At 45.2% G+C, this 26,490-nt stretch overlaps 1 protein-coding gene across 1 annotated transcript in view; it reads left to right on the top strand.

Annotated features, from left to right (window-relative positions):
* The first annotated feature begins 8,708 nt into the window (after positions 1 to 8,708).
* LOC124017500 overlaps positions 8,709 to 26,490 on the top strand; it is a 54,691-nt gene continuing 36,909 nt past the window's right edge. The window contains exons 1-3 of the mRNA XM_046332711.1: positions 8,709 to 8,970; positions 10,471 to 10,917; positions 19,118 to 20,421. Of these exons, the coding sequence (XP_046188667.1) occupies positions 8,805 to 8,970; positions 10,471 to 10,917; positions 19,118 to 20,421 (1,917 nt within the window). The 5' untranslated portion in view covers positions 8,709 to 8,804. The remainder of the gene's footprint in view (positions 8,971 to 10,470; positions 10,918 to 19,117; positions 20,422 to 26,490) is intronic.

Consider the following 26,490-nt stretch of genomic DNA (forward strand, 5'->3'; position numbering starts at 1 on the left):
TCTTCTCCAGACCAGTTCCGGAGACCTTCTCCCTTACCTCACCTCGCTCATCAACTCATCCCTGACCGCTGGCTACGTCCCTTCCGTCTTCAAGAGAGCGAGAGTTGCACCCCTTCTGAAAAAACCTACACTCGATCCCTCCGATGTCAACAATTACAGACCAGTATCCCTTCTTTCTTTTCTCTCCAAAACTCTTGAACGTGCCGTCCTTGGCCAGCTCTCCCGCTATCTCTCTCTGAATGACCTTCTTGATCCAAATCAGTCAGGTTTCAAGACTAGTCATTCAACTGAGACTGCTCTCCTCTGTATCACGGAGGCGCTCCGCACTGCTAAAGCTAACTCTCTCTCCTCTGCTCTCATCCTTCTAGATCTATCGGCTGCCTTCGATACTGTGAACCATCAGATCCTCCTCTCCACCCTCTCCGAGTTGGGCATCTCCGGCGCGGCCCACGCTTGGATTGCGTCCTACCTGACAGGTCGCTCCTACCAGGTGGCGTGGCGAGAATCTGTCTCCTCACCACGCGCTCTCACCACTGGTGTCCCCCAGGGCTCTGTTCTTGGCCCTCTCCTATTCTCGCTATACACCAAGTCACTTGGCTCTGTCATAACCTCACATGGTCTCTCTTATCATTGCTATGCAGACGACACACAATTAATCTTCTCCTTTCCCCTTCTGATGACCAGGTGGCGAATCGCATCTCTGCATGTCTGGCAGACATATCAGTGTGGATGACGGATCACCACCTCAAGCTGAACCTCGGCAAGACGGAGCTGCTCTTCCTCCCGGGGAAGGACTGCCCGTTCCATGATCTCGCCATCACGGTTGACAACTCCATTGTGTCCTCCTCCCAGAGCGCCAAGAACCTTGGCGTGATCCTGGACAACACCCTGTCGTTCTCAACCAACATCAAGGCGGTGGCCCGTTCCTGTAGGTTCATGCTCTACAACATCCGCAGAGTACGACCCTGCCTCACACAGGAAGCGGCGCAGGTCCTAATCCAGGCACTTGTCATCTCCCGTCTGGATTACTGCAACTCGCTGTTGGCTGGGCTCCCTGCCTGTGCCATTAAACCCCTTCAACTCATCCAGAACGCCGCAGCCCGTCTGGTGTTCAACCTTCCCAAGTTCTCTCACGTCACCCCGCTCCTCCGTTCTCTCCACTGGCTTCCAGTTGAAGCTCGCATCCGCTACAAGACCATGGTGCTTGCCTACGGAGCTGTGAGGGGAACGGCACCTCAGTACCTCCAGGCTCTGATCAGGCCCTACACCCAAACAAGGGCACTGCGTTCATCCACCTCTGGCCTGCTCGCCTCCCTACCACTGAGGAAGTACAGCTCCCGCTCAGCCCAGTCAAAACTGTTCGCTGCTCTGGCCCCCCAATGGTGGAACAAACTCCCTCACGACGCCAGGACAGCGGAGTCAATCACCACCTTCCGGAGACACCTGAAACCCCACCTCTTTAAGGAATACCTATGACTGTAAGTCGCTTTGGATAAAAGCGTCTGCTAAATGGCATATATTATTATTACCTAGGATAGGATAAGTATCCCTCTCACCCCCCCTTAAGTTTTAGATGCACTATTGTAAAGTGACTGTTCCACTGGATGTCATAAGGTGAATGCACCAATTTGTAAGTCGCTCTGGATAAGAGCGTCTGCTAAATGACTTAAATGTAAATGTAAATGTATAAATTAACAGACACTGCATTGATTATATGCAACGCAGGACAAGCTAGTTAACCTAGTAATATCATCAACCATGTGTAGTTAACTAGTGATTATATGAAGAGTGATTGTTTTTTATAAGATACGTTTAATGCTAGCAACTTACCTTGGCTCCTTGCAGCCACAAGGTCCTCTTGACGCTGCACTCACGTAACAGCTGGTCACCCGCCACGCCGTTTCCTCGTGGATTGCGAAGTAATCGACCATAATCGGAGTACAAAAATGTCATGCCAATTTAATCGGTCAACCGCTACATCAGGGTCTTGAGATTGGTCAGCATTAGATTAGATATTGCTTTATTCATTTCTTCAGTGGTTATTTCTGAAGTCTATCATGTTGCTCCGTTCCAATTGAGGGGAGATCTGGTGAGTTAAAAAAAGAAGAAAAGAAAGAAGCTCTATTGTTGGTGCGTCTGCCTTCTCTGGTTGCTTGTACAGATTTGTATGATTGAAATGCATTCTCTATTTCATCTCATTTGTTTTGGGGTCTTATTCAGAACATTTATTCTGTGTTTTTCTGTGTCTCCGCTAGTGGTTGTTGTTGTGGTTGTTGTTGTGGTTGTTGTTGTTGTTGTTGTGGTTGTTGTTGTGGTTGTTGTTGTGGTTGTTGTTGTGGTTGTTGTTGTGGTTGTTGTTGTTGTTGTTGTTGTTGTTGACTTTTTGAGCGTCATAATATTGGCGTTTCAGGAAGCTTCTTCTTCACTGTACATCTGGTCAATTTCCTGTTTAAAACCTTTTTGATTGTCACGTAATATAAGGAGGGTCTTTGAGATGACTATTTATTTAACCTTTAATCTTTTAACAAGTCAGTTCAGAACAAATTCTTATTTACAATAACGGCCTACTGGGAAACAGACAGCAAAAAACATTCTTGTTCAGGGGCAGAAAGACAGATTTTTACCATGTCAGCTCGGGGATTCGATCTAGCAACCTTTCGGTTACTGGCCCAACGCTCAAGCCACTAGGCTACCAGCTGTCCTTGACTATGAGATCGTTCTAAGCTTCCTAATGTTTCTTTAAATTTTAAGCAGTTTCTGTGCTTTAATATTTTTCTTGTGAGATGATCTTCTTCCCTCTAATAACTGCCTTTGTTGCATCCCACAATATAGCAGGGGATACTACTCCAGACATTGATTTCTGTCTTTATTGATTCCTTGAATGCTGGATCATTCAGCATGCTTGTATGAACCTCTCTGGGACATAAGACTGCTTGTGATGATGTGTGTCTCGGTGAGACGTGTAGGAGTCAGGCGCAGGAGAGCAGGTATGTCTGAGAAGCGTATTTAATAATATAGTCCACCAATACAAAACAGTACAGACAACAACAAAAACTACTCACGTCAATATAAATTAAGGAAATTAAATATTGAGATGAAGTGGTTTTAGAGAATTGACATGATGCATAAGAAGTGCTGTGTACTGTTTTTTGATTTATATTTCTGTATATATGAATTACAAATCAGCGTTTTAACTAGTTAAATCATGTTTCTAGTCTATTACAGAGTCACAATGTGTTATCATTGATGTCCCGGGTCGGTAAACCCTGTTAAAGTGTATAATTGTACTACATACATACACACAGCATCATTCAAAGACTGGAATGTAATACTCCTGATATTGGATATGACTGAAACATAATCTCAAAGACATTCATACCTGAACAGCACCGTTATTTGCCAAGGTAGAGTACATGATCAGTGAATATATTGTACAATATATAAAATCTACAATGCGGGGACCTCATGGTAATAACTACATGTAAAGCTGTGTCATATATTTTAACACTTACTGTATGAACTGAATTGAAAGACAACTCATTGTAACACAGGCGACTCCTGAAAGCTGCAACGGCTTGGGACTTAATTCTCAAATCAAGTAAATGTTTATTGGTCACATACATATGGTTAACAGATGCGAAATTATTGTGCTTCTAGTTCCGACAGCGCAGTAATATCTACCACAAAATCTAACAATTCCCCAAAATGACTATCTAATACACACAAATCTAAAGGGGTGCATGAGAATATGTACATAAAAATATATGGATGAGTGATGGCCTAGCAGCAATGGATGGTATAGAATACAGTATATACAGTTGAAGTCGTAAGTTTACATACACCTCAGCCAAATACATTTAAACTCAGTTTTTTCACAATTCCTGACATTTAATCCTAGCAAAAAAATTCCCTGTCTTCGGTCAGTTAGGATCACCACTTTATTTTAAGAATGTGAAATGTCAGATTAATAGTAGAGAGAATGATTTATTTCAGCTTTTATTTCTTTAATCACATTCCCAGTGGGTCAGAAGTTTACATGCACTCAATTAGTATTTGCTAGCATTGCCTTTAAATTGATTAACTTGGGTCAAACGTTTTGGGTAGCCTTCCACAAGCTCCCCACAATAAGTTGGGTGACAGAGCTGGTGTAACTGAGTCAGGTGTGTAGGCCTCATTGCTCGCACATGCTTTTTCAGTTATGCCCACACATTTTCTATAGGATTGAGATCTGTGCTTTGTGATGGCCACTCCAGTACCTTGACTTTGTCGTCCTTAAGCCATTTTGCCACAACTTTGTAAGTATGCTTGGGGTCATTGTCCATTTGGAAGACCGATTTGCGACCAAGCTTTAAGTTCCTGACTGATGTCTTGAGATGTTGCTTCAATATATCCAGATCATTTTCTTCCCTCATGATGCCATCTATTTTGGGAAGTGCACCAATCCCTCCTGCAGCAAAGCACCCCCACAACATGATGCTGCCAGCCCTGTGCTTCACGGTTGGGATGGTCTTCTTCGGCTTGCAAGCATCCCCCTTTTTCCTCCAAACATAACAATGGTCATTATGGCCAAACAGTTCTATTTTTGTTTCATCAGACTAGAGGACATTTCTCCAAAAAGTATGATCTTTGTCCCCATGTGCAGTTTCAAACCGTTAGTCTGGCTTTTTTTATGGGGGTTTTGGAGCAGTGGCTTCTTCCTTGCTGAGCGGCCTTTCAGGTTATCTCGATATAAGCCTCTCCCTTATTTCACCTAGAAATTATGTGTATTTCATAACAGATAATGGAGATCCTAATAAAATGCCCAAAATGTGTTATGTCTCCAGAGATATAGGTGGCTGTTTTTGATTTGGAGGGATGGAAGCATTAAATGATTCAAATGTGTCATGACTTTGTCAATCAGCTTGTTATTAAATGTATCTTAATCATTGTTTAGTGTTTCTGTATCAATATGGACTTTGTAAAAATCTACAAAACTTGGAATCTGGTCCTAGCTGATTGCACTCAGGCACATCTAAAGGCTGCATAGACACGGCCTGCAACGGAAACATGCAGTCTCTCCTTCACTGCAGCCGAGGTGAGTAAGACATTTAAACGTGTTAACCCTCGCAAGGCTGCAGGCCCAGACGGCATCCCCAGCCGCGCCCTCCGAGCATGCGCAGACCAGCTGGCCGGTGTGTTTACGGACATATTCAATCAATCCCTATACCAGTCTGCTGTTCCCACATGCTTCACATGCTTCAAGAGGGCCACCATTGTTCCTGTTCCCAAGAAAGCTAAGGTAACTGAGCTAAACGACTACCGCCCCGTAGCACTCACTTCCGTCATCATGAAGTGCTTTGAGAGACTAGTCAAGGACCATATCACCTCCACCCTACCTGACACCCTAGACCCACTCCAATTTGCTTACCGCCCAAATAGGTCCACAGACGATGCAATCTCAACCACACTGCACACTGCCCTAACCCACCTGGACAAGAGGAATACCTATGTGAGAATGCTGTTCATCGACTACAGCTCGGCATTCAACACCATAGTACCCTCCAAGCTCGTCATCAAGCTCGAGACCCTGGGTCTCGACCCCGCCCTGTGCAACTGGGTACTGGACTTCCTGACGGGCCGCCCCCAGGTGGTGAGGGTAGGCAACAACATCTCCTCCCCGCTGATCCTCAACACGGGGCCCCACAAGGGTGCGTTCTGAGCCCTCTCCTGTACTCCCTGTTCACCCACGACTGCGTGGCCACGCACGCCTCCAACTCAATCATCAAGTTTGCGGACGACACAACAGTGGTAGGCTTGATTACCAACAACGACGAGACGGCCTACAGGGAGGAGGTGAGGGCCCTTGGAGTGTGGTGTCAGGAAAATAACCTCACACTCAACGTCAACAAAACTAAGGAGATGATTGTGGACTTCAGGAAACAGCAGAGGGAACACCCCCCTATCCACATCGATGGAACAGTAGTGGAGAGGGTAGCTAGTTTTAAGTTCCTCGGCATACACATCACAGACAAACTGAATTGGTCCACTCACACTGACAGCGTCGTGAAGAAGGCGCAGCAGCGCCTATTCAACCTCAGGAGGCTGAAAAAATTTGGCTTGTCACCAAAAGCACTCACAAACTTCTACAGATGCACAATCGAGAGCATCCTGGCGGGCTGTATCACCGCCTGGTACGGCAACTGCTCCGCCCTCAACTGTAAGGCTCTCCAGAGGGTAGTGAGGACTGCACAACGCATCACCGGGGGCAAACTACCTGCCCTCCAGGACACCTACACCACCCGTTGTTACAGGAAGGCCATAAAGATCATCAAGGACATCAACCACCCGAACCACTGCCTGTTCACCCCGCTATCATCCAGAAGGCGAGGTCAGTACAGGTGCATCAAAGCTGGGACCGAGAGACTGAAAAACAGCTTCTATCTCAAGGCCATCAGACTGTTAAATAGCCACCACTAACATTGAGTGGCTGCAGCCAACACACTGACACTGACCCAACTCCAGCCATTTTAATAATGGGAATTGATGGAAATGATGTAAATATATCACTAGCCACTTTAAACAATGCTACCTTATATAATGTTACTTACCCTACATTATTCATCTCATATGCATATGTATATACTGTACTCTACAACATCGACTGCATCCTTATGTAACACATGTATCACTAGCCACTTTAACTATGCCACTTTGTTTACTTTGTCTACACACTCATCTCATATGTATATACTGTACTCGATACCATCTACTGTATGCTGCTCTGTACCATCACTCATTCATATATCCTTATGTACATGTTCCTTATCCCCTTACACTGTGTATAAGACAGTAGTTTTGGAATTGTTAGTTAGATTACTTGTTGGTTATCACTGCATTGTCGGAACTAGAAGCACAAGCATTTCGCTACACTCGCATTAACATCTGCTAACCATGTGTATGTGACAAATAAAATTTGATTTGATTTGATTTGATCATAGAGATCTTGAATTCATCTGAATGATTCAGGTGTTCTATTTACTTCTGTGGTATATACTGCAGATGACCTCTACCCTCGTCTCCATCCCTCCAGAATCCATGCAGCTCTCTGTCTCTGAAGAGGAGGTTCCCCCTGAGCAACAGCACTGTGAGCAGGAGTGGAGCCCCAGTCTGGGGCAGAAGGACCCAGAGACCAAACAGATTAAAGAGGAACAGGAGGAAGTCAGGACCAGTCAGGAGGAAGAGCAGCTTCAAGAGCTGGGGCCTGATATCACTGATTTCAAATTCACTCCTTCCTGTGTGAAAAGAGAATGTGATCCGGAAGACCCACTTCAGTGCTTGACTCATCCCCAAACCCAGACTGTGGAGAACAGAGAGAGAGACTCTAAACCAGTGGATCTCAAACCTTTTGCCACTGTGACCCACCTAAAGGGTTTCAAAATTCCAGATAATCAGAACAATGCCTAAAGCCACAGCTCAACCATAAGCAGCGACCCAGTAGGACTTGACAGCAACTCACCATTGGATCCCAGCCCACCATTGGATACCAGTCCACCATTGGATCCCAGCCCACCATTGGATCCCAGCCCACCATTGGATCCCAGCCCACCATTGGATCCCAGCCCACCATTGGATCCCAGTCCACCATTGGATCCCAGCCCACCATTGGATCCCAGCCCACCATTGGATCCCAGCCCACCATTGGATCCCAGCCCACCATTGGATCCCAGTCCACCATTAGATCAGAACCCCCCAATGTGGGAACCCTACACCTGCCCCTTTTATGGCAAGACCTTCAATCATCTGTCCATGTACATGAGAAACCATTTAGCTGTGCTGACAGTGGGAATAGCTTCAACCCAAGCAACACCTAACCAGACATTATACACATTCACAGAAGAGAGAAACCATTTAGCTGTGCTGACAGTGGGAATAGCTTCAATCCCAAGAAGCACCTAAATTAACATGACAGACTCATCCAGGAGTGAAATAACATGGCTGCACCGTCTGTGATAAAATAATGACTCAGAAGACTTATCTGCTGAGGAATATGAATAATATCCAAAAAGAGAGAAAAACTGACAATAGAAATAAGGCCTTCAGTCACTCTTAGGAAAGGAATGCAACTCCAGACCATTCATATCGTGGGTCTCAGATAAATACATATACTGTACCATGGACTTAATGTTGTAAAACAACGTATGTAAATAAAGTTTGATTTGATTTGAATGACGAGGTAATGATCAAACAGTACAGAGTATTTTAGGAAATTCACAGTTCTGCTGTTCAAAGTCTGTTTAATTTTTCCCTTCATTAGAAACAGCAATATCTGGTCATTTGATTTAGGTCAGGCTGATGTAATTAATACATGAAATTAAATGTAAAACAATTCCAGAAAAGGTATCCTTGCATTTATCCGAGTATTTCCAAGTATTTCCAAGAGTATTTCTCATAAATTATGTCCTAATGCTGCTCATTCATCATGTTGATTTAATCTTGTATGGATTAATGATAAACTGTTGACTCCTGAGGAAGAATTGATTCTCCCAGATCTTCCTATACTTATGATAACCACTATTTGTCTACATGTAGTCATCGTTTTCCTTTACTACTGGTCTGTAGGCTGCCTTGCACAGTAAACTCCCATCCAGCTGGCGGCGCTGTTGTGTTTCTGGGTTCGTCACCAACTAGAACAAAGAACGTCCCAAGATTCCTTGACTAGAACACGGAAGTAGGATTGGAAACGAGGTTTTATTGTTCCTTGTGTGGAGTAAAGAAATACATACTTACTAAACTAAATAGGCTACCCATCTCTAATTTGACAGAAAATGTCTAAACTACAGATGTTGTGTGTGTTTTTAAATGATCGTTTATCGGCGGCTGCTGTGGATATTTTTGGTGCAGTTGAGAAAACGGTAGTGGAGTACCAGGAGGAGAATGATCGGCTACGGAGACTGCTGCGGAGGACACCAGAGATACAACTATGTAGAATAGGTTCGTATGTAGATACTGATAGCTAGCTATAGTTATACTTTATTGATAAACTGTTAACTGATCACCACTTCATACACGTTTAAAAAGTTGTTTTTAAACCTACCGTGCATGGATAAAAACATTGTCATAAAAACAGGAAGTGATTTTAATTTATAATTCAAAATGTATACACTTTAGAAATACAGAGAAGTAATTGAAAATGGATTCTAGTTTTTAATTATTGAATTGGCATTATAGTTAGCCTGGTCTTGAATTTACTGTCTTAAAAATTCTAATATACCTCAACCCTGATGTCTAAAGCCTGTATAGAGTCCCACAGTAATAATACCCATAAAACCTTGCGCTCAAACAGAGTTCCAATCCTTTTCCCACCATTCATTTTTCCCATAGGGGATTTTAGAACATTTGTACTGCGTTTCATGTTGGCTTACCCCGGTGTGACGGTTTGATAACCATGTATATCTCTCTCAGACAAGGTGACTTTTAGCAATGTTTTCTTCAGTGGCGGTTGGGGCTGGTTTTTTATGAGCACGGCCTTATTTCTATTAGCATATTGGATGACTGTCATTCATATTCCATTCGCCCAGCTCAATGTAACATCGATAGGTTTAGGTTACCACATGATACTCACATTTTCCCCATACCCATCATGAGGTCGCTACAACATAGTCTATGAATGGTAGTGTACTACACGGGTGCACAAGTTGAGAAGAATTTGTGTAATCAAGGTGACAGACAGCGAGACATTTTAATTCCGCCTTGCACACTCTTGCCTGCATCTAGCTGATCTAGGGTGTAATCATTAGTCCAACAGTTGCAAACAAGAGTTTCTATTGGACAAATTTGGGTATGTTTATCCCTGTTCTGTTTGCTTCTGTTTAATGACGTTTTTTTTAACAGAATCTGTGGAATGAATACACCCCTGATTACACGCAAATGCAGTTCACTTTCGTAACAGAAACATGCAAACAGTATGATCACTTTGAACATTGTAGCTATAATTCCTTCTTGTGTCATCTTTTCCCTTCAGTGCACAACACATCAGCTGTCTGTGACCTGGCAAAAAAAAATATTTCCAAGCCAAACCTTCATATTATAACCACTACACACAGCCTTCATCGTTGTCACCATTATTAGCTCAAATGGGGCGACAGGTAGCGTAGTGGTTAGATAATATAATAATAATAATATATGCCATTTAGCAGACGCTTTTATCCAAAGCGACTTACAGTCATGTGTGCATACATTCTACGTATGGGTGGTCATGGGGCGACAGGTAGCGTTGGGCCAGTAACCATAAGGTTGCTGGATCGAATCCCCGAGCTGACAAGGTACAAACCTGTCGTTCTGCCCCTGAACAAGGTAGTTAACCCTTTATTAGTTAGTTCGCTCTTTATAATCCTGATCGCTTACTTGAATTTGTTCTGGATTTGGGGACTGTGGTAAGGTCTGTATCCAGGCTGTATAGGTAACCTCTGCTCCTCCTCTCCTTCCCTCCAGAATCCCTGCAGCCCTCTGTCTCTGAAGAGAAGGTTCCCCCTGAGCAGCAGCACTGTGGGCAGGAGTGGAGTCCAAGTCTGGGGCAGAAGGACCCAGAGACCAAACAGATTAAAGAGGAACAGGAGGAAGTCAGGACCAGTCAGGAGGAAGAGCAGCTTCAAGGGGTGGAGCCTGATATCATAGAGTTCATATATACTCCTCCTTGTGTGAAAAGTGAATGTGATCAGGAGAACCCACGTCAAGATCCCATACTTGCTGAACACCCAACTCTCCTGAAAATGTCTAAACTACAGTCGTTTCAAGAGTTTTTAAATGAGCGTTTAACGGCGTTTGCTGCTGTGGAGATTTCCGGGGAATTTGCGAAAGCAGTAGCGGAGTACCAGGAAGAGAATGATCTGCTACGGAGACTGCTGCGGATCACACCGGAGATAAAACTATGTAGAATAGGTTCGTATGTAGACGTATTGACAGGTAGCTGTACATGGATAAAAACATGTCTGTGTTACGAAAACCAGGAAGTTATTTGAAAGTCTGAAAATAGGTTCTAGAATTTACTGACTTTAGAAACAGAAAAATAAACAGATGCACATTTCTTACATTTTATCTTTCGGTCGTTCAACCTTCATCAGAGCAAATCTCCCCAAACAGTGGGACAGATGAGGCCACTAAGTCTGCGTTTATACTGGCAGACCAATTCTGTCTCCGCCCCCCCACCAATCATATATCTTTTCACTCCAGATACTTTTCAGTGCTGATCTGATTGGTCAATTAATGGGAAAGAGATTAGACTTGGGCAGCCAGAGATAATTACAGACACCTGTGGTAATCTAAACTAACCCAAAGGGCCACTCGATGTCATATCAGATAGAATAGAACCTAGAGATGTAATTCCACAAATACAAAATGAGGTGTTTGTATCAGGAATCCATAATCTCAGACAGAACAATACAGACGACAATCTGCAACAAAATGAAAGACGAGGTAAACACACAACACCTCAGTGGTTTCAGGAAATATTCAGACCTCTTGACTTTTTCCACATTTTGTTACGTTACAGCCTTTTTCTAAAATGGATTAAATCGTTTTTTCTCATCAATCTACACACAATACCCCATAATGGCATCACAATACCCCATAATGGCATCACAATACCCCATAATGACATCACAATACCCCATAATGACATCACAATACCCCATAATGACATCACAATACCCCATAATGACATCACAATACCCCATAATGACATCACAATAGCCTATAATTACATCACAATACCCCATAATGACATCACAATAGCCCATAATGACAAAGCAAAAACAGTTTTTTTTAGATGTTTTTTTGCATAAACCATTTACATAAGTATTCAGACCCTTTACTCAGTACTTCATTGAAGCACCTTTGGCAGCGATTACAGCCCCGAGTCTTCTTAGGTATGACATTACAAGCTTGTCACACTTGTATTTGGGGAGTTTCTCCCATTCTTCTCTGCAGATCCTCTCAAGCTCTGTCTGGTTGGATGGGGAGCGTTGCTGCACAGGTATTTTCAGGTCTCTCCAGAGATGTTTGATCGGGTTCAAGTCCGGGCTCTGGTTGGGCCACTCAAGGACATTCAGAGACTTGTCCTGAAGCCACTCCTGCGTTGTCTTGGCTGTGTGCTTAGGGTCGTAGTCCTGTTAAAACCTTCGCCACCTTTCTGAGGTGCTGAGCGCTTTGGATCAGGTTTTCATCAAGGATCTCACTGTACTTCAAATCACATTGGTCACATACACATTTAGCAGATGTTATTGAGAGTGTATTGAAATGCTTGTGTTCCGAGCTCCAACTGTAGTATCTAACAATTCACAACAATACACACATCTAAAAAGTAAAAGAATGGAATTAAGAAATATATAAATATTATTATGAGCGATGTTGGAGTGGTATAGACTAAAATACAGAAGAATATAATACAGTATATACATATGAGATGAGTAAAGCAGTATGTAAACACTATTAAAGTGAGCAGTGATTCCATGTCTATGTACATAGGGCAGAATCCTCTAAGGTGCAGGGTTTAGTAACTGGGTGGGAGCTGGCTAGTGATGGCTGTTTAACAGTCTGATGGCCTTGAGATAGAAGATGTTTTGTTGAGTAACTGGGTGGTAGCCAGCTAGTTAACAGTCTGATGGCTTTGAGATAGAAGTTGATTTGTTGAGTAACTGGGTGGTAGCCGGCTAGTGATGGCTGTTTAACAGTCTGATGGCCTTGAGATAGAAGATGTTTCGTTAAGTAACTCCTGAGTGACGATAAACTTAAATCCGAGCATCACCCCTGGTGAGACAAAACCATGACTTGTCAGTGTTGAGCACTTTTTGCCAGTCCTGTCTGGTCCAGCGACGGTGGGTTTGTGCCCATAGGCGACGTTGTTGCCGGTGACGTTTGGTGAGGATCTGCCTTACAACAGGCCCACAAGCCCTCAGTCCAGCCTCTCTCAACCTATTGCCTACAGTCTGAGCACTGATGGAGGGGTTGTGGGTTCCTGGTGTAACTCGGACAGTTGTTGTTGCCATCCTGAACCTGTCCCGCAGGTATGATGTTCGGATGTACCGATCCTGTGCAGGTGTTGTTACATGGTCTGCCACTGCTAGGACGATCAGCTGTCTGTCCTGTCTCCCTGTAGTGCTGTCTTAGGCGTCTCACAGTACAGACATTGCAATTTATTGCCCTGGCCACATCTGCAGTCCTCATGCCTCCTTGCAGCATGCCTCAGGCACGTTCACGCAGATGAGCAGGGACCCAAAGCATCTTTATTTTGGTGTTTTTCAGAGTCAGTAGGAATGCCTCTTTAGTGTCCTAAGTTTTCATAACTGTTACCTTAATTACCTACCGTCTGTAAGCTGTTAGTGTCTTAATGACCGTTCCAAAGGTGCATGTTCATTAATTGTTCATGGTTCATTGGGAAACCGTATTTAAACCCTTTACAATGGATTGGATTTTTACGAATTACCTTTGAAAGACAGAGTCCTAGAGATAGAAGCTGTTTAACAGTCTGATGGCCTTGAGATAGAAGCTGTTTAACAGTCTGATGGCCTTGAGATAGAAGCTGTTTAACAGTCTGATGGCCTTGAGATAGAAGCTATTTAACAGTGTGATGGCCTTGAGATAGAAGCTGTTTTTCAGTCTCTCTGTCCCAGCTTTGATGCACCTGTACTGACCTCGCCTTCTGGATGATAGCGGGGAGACCAGGCAGAGGCTCAGGTGGTTGTTGTCCTTGATCATCTTCCTGGGACATCGGGTGCTGTAGGTGTCCTGGAGGGCAGGCATTGTGCCCCTGGGGATGTGTTTGGCATACCACTTCACCCTCTGGAGAGCCCTGAGGTTGTGGGCGGTGCAGTTGCTGTACCAGGCGGTGATACAGCCTGACAGGATGCTCTCAATTGTACATCTGTCAAAGTTTCTGAGGGTCTTAGGGGCCAAGTCCCCCGTTGCGCCTTCTTCACCACACTGTCTGTGTGGGTGGACCATTTCAGTTTGTCAGTGATGTGTACGCAGAGCAACCTGAAGCTTTCCACCTTCTCCACTACTGTCCTGTCGATGTGGATTGGGGCTCCCTCTGCTGTTTCCTGAAGTCCACGATCAGCTTTGTTTTGTTGATGTTGAGGGAAGGTTATTTTCCTGACACCACTCCACCAGGGCCTCACCTTCTCCACCAGGGCCCTCACCTCCTCCACCAGGGCCCTCACCTCCTCCACCAGGGCCCTCACCTCCTCCACCAGGGCCCTCACCTCCTCCGCCAGGGCCCTCACCTCCTCCACCAGGGCCCTCACCTCTTCCACCAGGGCCTTCACCTCCTCCACCAGGGCCCTCACCTCCTCCACCAGGGCCCTCACCTCCTCCACCAGGGCCCTCACCTCCTCCCTGTAGTCTGTCTCGTCGTTGTTGGTAATCAGGCCGCTGTGTCGTCTGCAGACTTGATGATTGAGTTGGAGGCGTAAAGTATATATCCAGAAGGGTTGTCGTCTTGGTGACACTTCCACCTGGAATTGAAGACACGCTGTTAGAGCACCGGACAAAGAGACGAGCAACAAGGTTATTTTCATCGTTGCTTCAGCTCGGTTTCAAGCATCTGGATGTCTGGCCCACGTACATGTTGTCACAAACACAGTGTAGGATGGAAATCACATGTCATGTGACCACGTCCTTAACACAACCTCTGTTCCAGACCAGGGACCTCAACATACAATACATCCTCATTCAGTCCTAACAGCCTGGATACAGAGGTTTTTACCAGGGACCTCAACATACAATACATCCTCATTCAGTCCTAACAGCCTGGATACAGAGGTTTTTACCAGGGACCTCAACATACAATACATCCTCATTCAGTCCTAACAGCCTGGATACAGAGGTTTTTACCAGGGACCTCAACATACAATACATCCTCATTCAGTCCTAACAGCCTGGATACAGAGGTTTTTACCAGGGACCTCAACATACAATACATCCTCATTCAGTCCTAACAGCCTGGATACAGAGGTTTTTACCAGGGACCTCAACATACAATACATCCTCATTCAGTCCTAACAGCCTGGATACAGAGGTTTTTACCAGGGACCTCACCATACAATACATCCTCATTCAGTCCTAACAGCCTGGATACAGAGGTTTTTACCAGGGACCTCAACATACAATACATCCTCATTCAGTCCTAACAGCCTGGATACAGAGGTTTTTACCAGGGACCTCACCATACAATACATCCTCATTCAGTCTTAACAGCCTGGATACAGAGGATTTTACCAGGGACCTCAACATACAATACATCCTCATTCAGTCCTAACAGCCTGGATACAGAGGTTTTTACCAGGGACCTCACCATACAATACATCCTCATTCAGTCCTAACAGCCTGGATACAGAGGTTTTTACCAGGGACCTCACCATACAATACATCCTCATTCAGTCCTAACAGCCTGGATACAGAGGTTTTTACCAGGGACCTCAACATACAATACATCCTCATTCAGTCCTAACAGCCTGGATACAGAGGTTTTTACCAGGGACCTCAACATACAATACATCCTCATTCAGTCCTAACAGCCTGGATACAGAGGTTTTTACCAGGGACCTCACCATACAATACATCCTCATTCAGTCCTAACAGCCTGGATACAGAGGTTTTTACCAGGGACCTCAACATACAATACATCCTCATTCAGTCCTAACAGCCTGGATACAGAGGTTTTTACCAGGGACCTCACCATACAATACATCCTCATTCAGTCTTAACAGGCTGGATACAGAGGTTTTTACCAGGGACCTCAACATACAATACATCCTCATTCAGTCCTAACAGCCTGGATACAGAGGTTTTTACCAGGGACCTCACCATACAATACATCCTCATTCAGTCCTAACAGCCTGGATACAGAGGTTTTTACCAGGGACCTCACCATACAATACATCCTCATTCAGTCCTAACAGCCTGGATAAAGAGGTTTTTACCAGGGACCTCACCATACAATACATCCTCATTCAGTCCTAACAGCCTGGATACAGAGGTTTTTACCAGGGACCTCACCATACAATACATCCTCATTCAGTCCTAACAGCCTGGATACAGAGGTTTTTACCAGGGACCTCACCATACAATACATCCTCATTCAGTCCTAACAGCCTGGATACAGAGGTTTTTACCAGGGACCTCACCATACAATACATCCTCATTCAGTCCTAACAGCCTGGATACAGAGGTTTTTACCAGGGACCTCACCATACAATACATCCTCATTCAGTCCTAACAGCCTAGATAAAGAGGTTTTTACCAGGGACCTCAACATACAATACATCCTCATTCAGTCCTAACAGCCTGGATACAGAGGTTTTTACCAGGGACCTCAACATACAATACATCCTCATTCAGTCCTAACAGCCTGGATACAGAGGTTTTTACCAGGGACCTCAACATACAATACATCCTCATTCAGTCCTAACAGGGACCTCAACATACAATACATCCTCATTCAGTCCTAACAGCCTGGATAAAGAGGTTTTTACCAGGGACCTCACCATACAATACATCCTCATTCAGTCCTAACAGCCTGGATACAGAGGTTTTTACCAGGGACCTCACCATACAATACATCCTCATTCAGTCCTAACAGCCTGGATACAGAGGTTTTTACCAGGGACCTCACCATACAATACATCCTCATTCAGTCCTAACAGCCTGGATAAAGAGGTTTTTACCAGGGACCTCACCATACAATACATCCTCATTCAGTCCTAACAGCCTGGATACAGAGGTTTTTACCAGGGACCTCACCATACAATACATCCTCATTCAGTCCTAACAGCCTGGATACAGAGGTTTTTACCAGGGACCTCACCATACAATACATCCTCATTCAGTCCTAACAGCCTGGATACAGAGGTTTTTACCAGGGACCTCACCATACAATACATCCTCATTCAGTCCTAACAGCCTGGATACAGAGGTTTTTACCAGGGACCTCACATACAATACATCCTCATTCAGTCCTAACAGCCTGGATAAAGAGGTTTTTACCAGGGACCTCAACATACAATACATCCTCATTCAGTCCTAACAGCCTGGATACAGAGGTTTTTACCAGGGACCTCAACATACAATACATCCTCATTCATCACAGCCTGGATTTTTTACCAGGGACCTCAACATACAATGTCCTAACAGGGACCTCAACATACAATACATCCTCATTCAGTCCTAACAGCCTGGATAAAGAGGTTTTACCAGGGACCTCACCATACAATACATCCTCATTCAGTCCTAACAGCCTGGATAAAGAGGTTTTTACCAGGGACCTCAACATACAATACATCCTCATTCAGTCCTAACAGCCTGGATACAGAGGTTTTTACCAGGGACCTCACCATACAATACATCCTCATTCAGTCCTAACAGCCTGGATACAGAGGTTTTTACCAGGGACCTCACCATACAATACATCCTCATTCAGTCCTAACAGCCTGGATAAAGAGGTTTTTACCAGGGACCTCAACATACAATACATCCTCATTCAGTCCTAACAGCCTGGATACAGAGGTTTTTACCAGGGACCTCACCATACAATACATCCTCATTCAGTCCTAACAGCCTGGATAAAGAGGTTTTTACCAGGGACCTCAACATACAATACATCCTCATTCAGTCCTAACAGCCTGGATAAAGAGGTTTTTACCAGGGACCTCAACATACAATACATCCTCATTCAGTCCTAACAGCCTGGATACAGAGGTTTTTACTAGGGACCTCGCCATTGAATACCATTGAAAATGTATTAATTTAGTTAATTTGTTGTTATAATTAAAACAGCCTGTGGTTCTTTGCTATTGGATTGGCAGAACGACACAACTACTAACACATTAGCCTACAGCTGGCCTGAACATCACTATTTGCTATTGGATAGGCAGAACGACACAACTACTAACACATTAGCCTACAGCTGGCCTGAACATCACTATTTGCTATTGGATAGGCAGAACGACACAACTACTAACACATTAGCCTACAGCTGGCCTGAACATCACTATTTGCTATTGGATAGGCAGAACGACACAACTACTAACACATTAGCCTACAGCTGGCCTGAACATCACTATTTGCTTATTGGATTGGCAGAACGACACAACTACTAACACATTAGCCTACAGCTGGCCTGAACATCACTATTTTGAATGCACTTTAATTATCCAATGTCACACATACCGATGTCGAGGTGAAGCCTGTGGCCAAAGCACTGCAGGCCGGTCCAGTTGTTCAAGCGCAATGCTTTTATCATGTTGCTCCCGCTGTCAGGCTCATCTTCCACGATGCCAGAGAGTCTTTGAGACCCGGGGCTATTACTTCACCCGTATGATCATCGGGGAAGAAAGACGTCTGGAGGCAGACATGTTGCAATTTCCAGTAGTCATTTATGTAGTGGACTGTCAAACTTAGGTACAGAGTTTCTGACGTTCTGCTCGACCGTAGATCGGCTGAGGTGGAAAAATAAGAAACACTAGCCAGCTTCTCTGTCACTCTTTCGTGGGTAGCAGAGTATAATCACCGCAGGGCTTCTTCAGTGAAATACTTGCGGCTTGGCAGCTGATATTTGTGGTCAACTGTGTTACCTAGCAGCTTTTTAAAGCCTGTCTTTTCTGAGGTAAAGATATATTTCGCGTAGTAATAGGTCACGGCATCCGTTATCTCCTTCCAACTCAAACCTTTCTTGTCATAAGAGATAACATTTGAAAAGGATGCGGCTGGTAGTTTGTCTTTTATCAGACGTTTTTCCCGCATTCCTCCCTTTCCACCGCGTGTTTCAGTTGAAGGGGTTGGTTGTGCTGCTGCTTTTCGTCGTCTTTCGACACATTTTTACACAGGACATTCGTTTGCTGAACATCAGACCGCTTAAACCCGAACCACTTCCATATTACTGAAAAAACATTGTTGCCCTTTTGGGGGATGAACCTCGATTCTTGCGATAAAGGCATGTTACATATCACGCTAAAATATATTTGGACAACTCGATATAGCCCAGCCCTAGTATCAAGACTGTATAGCTAACCAGGCTGTATAGCAGGGTAACCTCTGTATCTAGGCTGTATAGCTGGGTAACCTCTGCTCCTCTCCTTCCCTCCAGAATCCCTGCAGCCCTCTGTCTCTGAAGAGGAGGTTCCCCCTGAGCAGCAGCACTGTGAGCAGGAGTGGAGCCCCAGTCTGGGGCAGAAGGACCCAGAGACCAAACAGATTAAAGAGGAACAGGAGGAAGTCAGGACCAGTCAGGAGGAAGAGCAGCTTCAAGGGGTGGAGCCTGATATCATAGAGTTCATTTTCTCTCCTTCCTGTGTGAAAAGTGAATGTGATCAGGAGGACCAAACCCAGACTGTGGAGAACAGAGAGAGAGACTCTAAACCAGTGGATCTCAAACCTTTTGGCACTGTGACCCACATTAAGGGTCTCTACATTCCCTGTGACCCTCCAGGTAATCAAAACAATGCCTCCAGCCACAGTTCAGCTGTAGGCAGCGACCCAGTAGGACTTGACAACAGTCCACTATTGGATCCCAACCCACCAATGGGGGAACATTGTTCCAAACCCAACACCATGCCTAGAAGAACTCACCAATGCCGTGACTGTGGTGAAACATTTGCTCTGAAAGCTGACCTGCAGAGACACGTGACTCTCACCAAGAAGAGACCCAGTGAATGTAGCTTTTGCAAAAAAAGCTTCAACTCCACCTGTAAACTGAAGGCCCATGTCCGACTCTGTCACATTGGGAAACCCTGTGGCATGACCTTCAAACACAACCTGCCCAATCACATGAGGATTCACACAGGAGAGAAATCATTTAGCTGCGGTGACTGTGGAAAAAGCTTCAATCGGAAGATGAGCCTAACTGAACATAAACTGACTCACACAGGAGAGAAACCATTTAGTTGTGGTGACTGTGGGAAAAGCTTTAATCGGAAAGGTCACCTAACCATACACAAACTGACTCACACAGGAGAGAAACCTTTTAGCTGTGTTGACTGTGGGAAAAGCTTCAATCGGAAAGGTCACCTAACCATACACAAACTGACTCACACAGGAGAGAAACCTTTTAGCTGTGGTGACTGTGGGAAAAGCTTCAATCGGAAGGGGCACCTAACCATGCACAATCTGACTCACACAGGAGAGAAACCCTTTAGCTGTGTTGACTGTGGGAAAAGCTTCAATCGGAAGGAGCACCTAACGATGCACAAACTGACTCACACAGGCGAGAAACCTTTTAGCTGTGGTGACTGTGGGAAAAGCTTCAATCAGAAAGGGGACCTAAGGAGGCACAAACTGATTCACACAGGAGAGAAACACCATCGCTGCTCCGTCTGTGGTAAAGGATTCACTCAGAAGACGAATCTGCTGAGGCATGTGGATAAAGTCCACAAAGGAAAGAAACAGGACAGAAACTGAAAGGGAAGGGGGGATACCTAGGTAGTGTTCCAACTGAATGCATTCCACTGAAATGTGTCTCCCGCATTTAACCCAACCCCTGTGAATCAGAGAGGTGCTGGGGGGCTGCCATAGTCGACATCCACGTTGTCGGCACCTGGGGATCAGTGGGTTAACTGCCTTGTTCAGGGGCAGAACGACAGATTTTTACCTTGTCAGCTCGGAGATTCTATCCAGCAACCTTTTGGTTACTGGAAAGAACGTTAGGACAAAGAGATTGTCTGGGGGAAAATAATGATTGGCAATATCAATATCAAATACTTAGGATCCTTAATGAGTGACAACGAACAACAAATATATAAAGATAACTTTATTCCATTACTCAACTATATGAAAGCAGATCTATTTCAATGGAATAATCTTCCTGTAAATCTAACAGATAGAAGAAACCTCTTCAGAATAGCATATGGCTCCTAACCTCTTCAGAATAGCATATGGCTCCTAACCTCTTCAGAATAGCATATGGCTCCTAACCTCTTCAGAATAGCATATGGCTCCTAACCTCTTCAGAATAGCATATGGCTCCTAACCTCTTCAGAATAGCATATGGCTCCTAACCTCTTCAGAATAGCATATGGCTCCTAACCTCTTCAGAATAGCATATGGCTCCTAACCTCTTCAGAATAGCATATGGCTCCTAACCTCTTCAGAATAGCATATGGCTCCTAAAGGTTTTTGTATTTATTTTCGGTAATACCAATTACCCATCCAAATGTTTCTTTGTTGAAAAAGTATACTGGGTCATAAGTCTGTTTATGATCACGATACGGCCACATGATTGGTCAGTGGGGGAGTGGGGTTAGAGCCACATGATTGGTCAGTGGGGGAGAGGGGTTAAAGCCACATGTGATTGGTCATAAGTCTGTATATGAGCAAATAGAATAAAAAAGGTTTCCATCTTCCTGAGTCTGGGGGTGGTTTTACCTTCCCGAGTCTGAGGGGTGGTTTTACCTTCCCGAGTCTGAGGGGTGGTTTTACCTTCCCGAGTCTGAGGGGTGGTTTTACCTTCTTGAGTCTGAGGGGTGGTTTTACCTTCTTGAGTCTGAGGGGTGGTTTTACCTTCCCGAGTCTGAGGGGTGGTTTTACCTTCCTGAGTCTGGGGGTGGTTTTACCTTCCTGAGTCTGAGGGGTGGTTTTACCTTTCTGAGTCTGGGGGTGGTTTTACCTTCTTGAGTCTGAGGGGTGGTTTTACCTTCCTGAGTCTGGGGGTGGTTTTACCTTCCTGAGTCTGAGGGGTGGTTTTACCTTCTTGAGTCTGAGGGGTGGTTTTACCTTCCCGAGTCTGGGGGTGGTTTTACCTTCCTGAGTCTGAGGGGTGGTTTTACCTTCCTGAGTCTGAGGGGTGGTTTTACCTTCCTTAGTCTGAGGGGTGGTTTTACCTTCCTGAGTCTGAGGGGTGGTTTTACCTTCCTGAGTCTGGGGGTGGTTTTACCTTCCTGAGTCTGGGGGTGGTTTTACCTTCCTGAGTCTGGGGGTGGTTTTACCTTCCTGAGTCTGAGGGGTGGTTTTACCTTCCTGAGTCTGAGGGGTGGTTTTACCTTCCTGAGTCTGAGGGGTGGTTTTACCTTCCTGAGTCTGAGGGGTGGTTTTACCTTCCTGAGTCTGAGGGGTGGTTTTACCTTCCTGAGTCTGAGGGGTGGTTTTACCTTCCTGAGTCTGAGGGGTGGTTTTACCTTCCTGAGTCTGAGGGGTGGTTTTACCTTCCTGAGTCTGAGGGGTGGTTTTACCTTCCTGAGTCTGAGGGGTGGTTTTACCTTCCTGAGTCTGAGGGGTGGTTTTACCTTCCTGAGTCTGAGGGGTGGTTTTACCTTCCTGAGTCTGAGGGGTGGTTTTACCTTCCTGAGTCTGAGGGGTGGTTTTACCTTCCTGAGTCTGAGGGTGGTTTTACCTTCCTGAGTCTGAGGGGTGGTTTTACCTCTGAGGGGTGGTTTTACCTGAGTCTGAGGGGTGGTTTTACCTTCCTGAGTCTGAGGGGTGGTTTTACCTTCCTGAGTCTGAGGGGTGGTTTTACCTTCCTGAGTCTGAGGGGTGGTTTTACCTTCCTGAGTCTGAGGGGTGGTTTTACCTTCCTGAGTCTGAGGGGTGGTTTTTTACCTTCCTGAGTCTGAGGGGTGGTTTTACCTTCCTGAGTCTGAGGGGTGGTTTTACCTTCCTGAGTCTGAGGGGTGGTTTTACCTTCCTGAGTCTGAGGGGTGGTTTTACCTTCCTGAGTCTGAGGGGTGGTTTTACCTTTCTGAGATTGGGGGTGGTTTTAACTTCCTGACTTGGAATTATATCAACTCCCTACCCAAGGCTTTTGCTAGCGACCATATAGTTACATATGTTGGACATCAGAGCAACCTTGAGGGAATCTTATTTGAGTCAGAAAATGACATTCATATGATAGGTAAGATATACAAAACCTTCCAGAAAGACTATTCAAATGACTATCTTTAAAATATATATGTATTAACTATTGGAACCAACACTTAAAAAGAACTGATGTTGTCACAAGATGGAGGGAAAGTTGGAGCATAATTAATGAAATTACAGTTAACAAAAATGTTAATCCAGTATAAACTAATGTATAGAACATATTATACAAGAGACAAAATTAACACATTTTACAGCACAACAGCAGAGTCATGTCTCAAGTGTAAAACTAACAATGACTCAATAATCCAGGACTTCTGGGAAATGTACTTTTTAATCTTTCTGTGTGCATATGTCAAGGCATGGCATATTGGGGGGGGGCAGCATAGTGAGAGACCTAATGGGCTGGAAGATTCTCTTCTCATCTTGAAAAAAAACTATACTTAAAACATAGAGAATTGATCTGCCATCATTGACACTATGTTGAAATATCATGGGCAACCGAGGAAAAACGAATTGGTACAGTTTTACGGCTGTGGCAACCAACAATGCAGGCACTAGGGATGGAGGTGTGGTCAGGCACTAGGGATGGAGGTGTGGTCAGGTATTAGGGATGGAGGTGTGGTCAGGCACTAGGGATGGAGGTGTGGTCAGGCACTAGGGATGGAGGTGTGGTCAGGTATTAGGGATGGAGGTGTGGTCAGGCACTAGGGATGGAGGTGTGGTCAGGCACTAGGGATGGAGGTGTGGTCAGGCACTAGGGATGGAGGTGTGGTCAGGTATTATGGATGGAGGTGTGGTCAGGTATTATGGATGGAGGTGTGATCAGGTATTATGGATGGAGGTGTGGTCAGGTATTATGGATGGAGGTGTGGTCAGGTATTATGGATGGAGGTGTGGTCAGGTATTATGGATGGAGGTGTGGTCAGGTATTATGGATGGAGGTGTGGTCAGGTATTATGGATGGAGGTGTGGTCAGGTATTATGGATGGAGGTGTGGTCAGGTATTATGGATGGAGGTGTGATCAGGTATTATGGATGGAGGTGTGGTCAGGTATTATGGATGGAGGTGTGGTCAGGTATTATGGATGGAGGTGTGGTCAGGTATTATGGATGGAGGTGTGGTCAGGTATTATGGATGGAGGTGTGGTCAGGTATTATGGATGGAGGTGTGATCAGGTATTATGGATGGACGTGTGGTCAGGTATTATGGATGGAGGTGTGGTCAGGTATTATGGATGGAGGTGTGGTCAGGTATTATGGATGGAGGTGTGATCAGGTATTATGGATGGAGGTGTGGTCAGGTATTATGGATGGAGGTGTGGTCAGGTATTATGGATGGAGGTGTGGTCAGGTATTAGGGATGGAGGTGTGGTCAGGCACTAGGGATGGAGGTGTGGTCAGGCATTAGGGATGGAGGTGTGGTCAGGCATTAGGGATGGAGGTGTGGTCAGGCATTAGGGATGGAGGTGTGGTCAGGTATTAGGGATGGAGGTGTGGTCAGGCACTAGGGATGGAGGTGTGGTCAGGCACTAGGGATGGAGGTGTGGTCAGGCACTAGGGATGGAGGTGTGGTCAGGCATTAGGGATGGAGGTGTGGTCAGGCATTAGGGATGGAGGTGTGGTCAGGTATTAGGGATGGAGGTGTGGTCAGGCATTAGGGATGGAGGTGTGGTCAGGCATTAGGGATGGAGGTGTGGTCAGGCATTAGGGATGGAGGTGTGATCAGGTATTATGGATGGAGGTGTGGTCAGGTATTATGGATGGAGGTGTGGTCAGGTATTAGGGATGGAGGTGTGGTCAGGCACTAGGGATGGAGGTGTGGTCAGGCATTAGGGATGGAGGTGTGGTCAGGCATTAGGGATGGAGGTGTGGTCAGGTATTAGGGATGGAGGTGTGGTCAGGCACTAGGGATGGAGGTGTGGTCAGGCACTAGGGATGGAGGTGTGGTCAGGCACTAGGGATGGAGGTGTGGTCAGGCATTAGGGATGGAGGTGTGGTCAGGCATTAGGGATGGAGGTGTGGTCAGGTATTAGGGATGGAGGTGTGGTCAGGCACTAGGGATGGAGGTGTGGTCAGGCACTAGGGATGGAGGTGGTCAGGCACTAGGGATGGAGGTGTGGTCAGGCACTAGGGATGGAGGTGTGGTCAGGCACTAGGGATGGAGGTGTGGTCAGGCACTAGGGATGGAGGTGTGGTCAGGCACTAGGGATGGAGGTGTGGTCAGGCACTAGGGATGGAGGTGTGGTCAGGCACTAGGGATGGAGGTGTGGTCAGGCACTAGGGATGGAGGTGTGGTCAGGCACTAGGGATGGAGGTGTGGTCAGGCACTAGGGATGGAGGTGTGGTCAGGCACTAGGGATGGAGGTGTCGTCAGAGGAGATGTAGTCATTGTTTGTGTGTGTAAGTAAGTGATTGTTTGTATCTGGAGTAAAAATGTATTTTAAATTTTTTTAAGTTGGTCAGGTAAGTGAATAAAAAGGCAGGATTTGGACAAATCTCTTAGGAAGCAACGGCGATATGGCCCTCATCAAATATGCAGATGACATGGCTCTGGTTACTTGCCTGGAGGTCAAGTCAATCTCCAGCTACTCCCAGTTCATTGACTGCCTCTTGACGTGGTTTGACAATAGCTTCCTTGACCTTAATGTCGCCAAGACTAAAAAACTGTACCTTGGAGGAAAGAACGCTGGGAAATGGAAGCCCTTGTCTGGAGCCTGTCACCATGGAAGGACGTGGAGCAAGTCACACACATTAAATACTTGGGGACAATTTTCAACCACAAACTAAGCTTCCAGTAAAACACTGACCTCTACAAAAAGCCAGGCAGCTTATTTCCCTACTTAAGAAACAATTCAGTTTTAATGCAAGCAAACACACTGATCATGGTGTACAAATCCCTGGTCGAGTGTTCTCAATTACAACATCCCTGATCGAGTGTTCTCAATTACAACATCCCTGATCGAGTGTTCTCAATTACAACATCCCTGATCGAGTGTTCTCAATTACAACATCCCTGATCGAGTGTTCTCAATTACAACATCTCTGATCGAGTGTTCTCAATGACAACATCCCTGGTCGAGTGTTCTCAATTACAACATCCCTGGTCGAGTGTTCTCAATTACAACATCCCTGATCGAGTGTTCTCAATTACAACATCCCTGGTCGAGTGTTCTCAATTACAACATCCCTGGTCGAGTGTTCTCAATTACAACATCCCTGATCGAGTGTTCTCAATTACAACATCCCTGATCGAGTGTTCTCAATTACAACATCCCTGATCGAGTGTTCTCAATTACAAATCCCTGGTCGAGTGTTCTCAATTACAAATCCCTGGTCGAGTGTTCTCAATTACAACATCCCTTCTGGTATAGGAACCTCTCAGTGAGAAACAGGGGTTAACTGGCACAAGTTGTCCCAGGCCAGCAAAACTGTCCACAGCAAACGGCCACAACTCCAAGAACTGTACACACAAAGCATCACAAGGAAAACTGCAAGCATCCTTCCAAATGCTCAGGTCGGAGATGACAGGTGGAACTCACAAAGAAGAACGGTCCCCCGAAAATTGTATCCCCTTTGCAGTGACAATCCCTATTAAGACTGATGAACGGACATGTAAATGTTTCATTTGTTTTATTCTGACATTTAATTCTGACATTTCAATATTTAATA

Source organism: Oncorhynchus gorbuscha, unplaced genomic scaffold (assembly GCF_021184085.1).
Source record: "Oncorhynchus gorbuscha isolate QuinsamMale2020 ecotype Even-year unplaced genomic scaffold, OgorEven_v1.0 Un_scaffold_261:::fragment_2:::debris, whole genome shotgun sequence".
NCBI classification, from domain to species: Eukaryota; Metazoa; Chordata; class Actinopteri; order Salmoniformes; family Salmonidae; genus Oncorhynchus; species Oncorhynchus gorbuscha.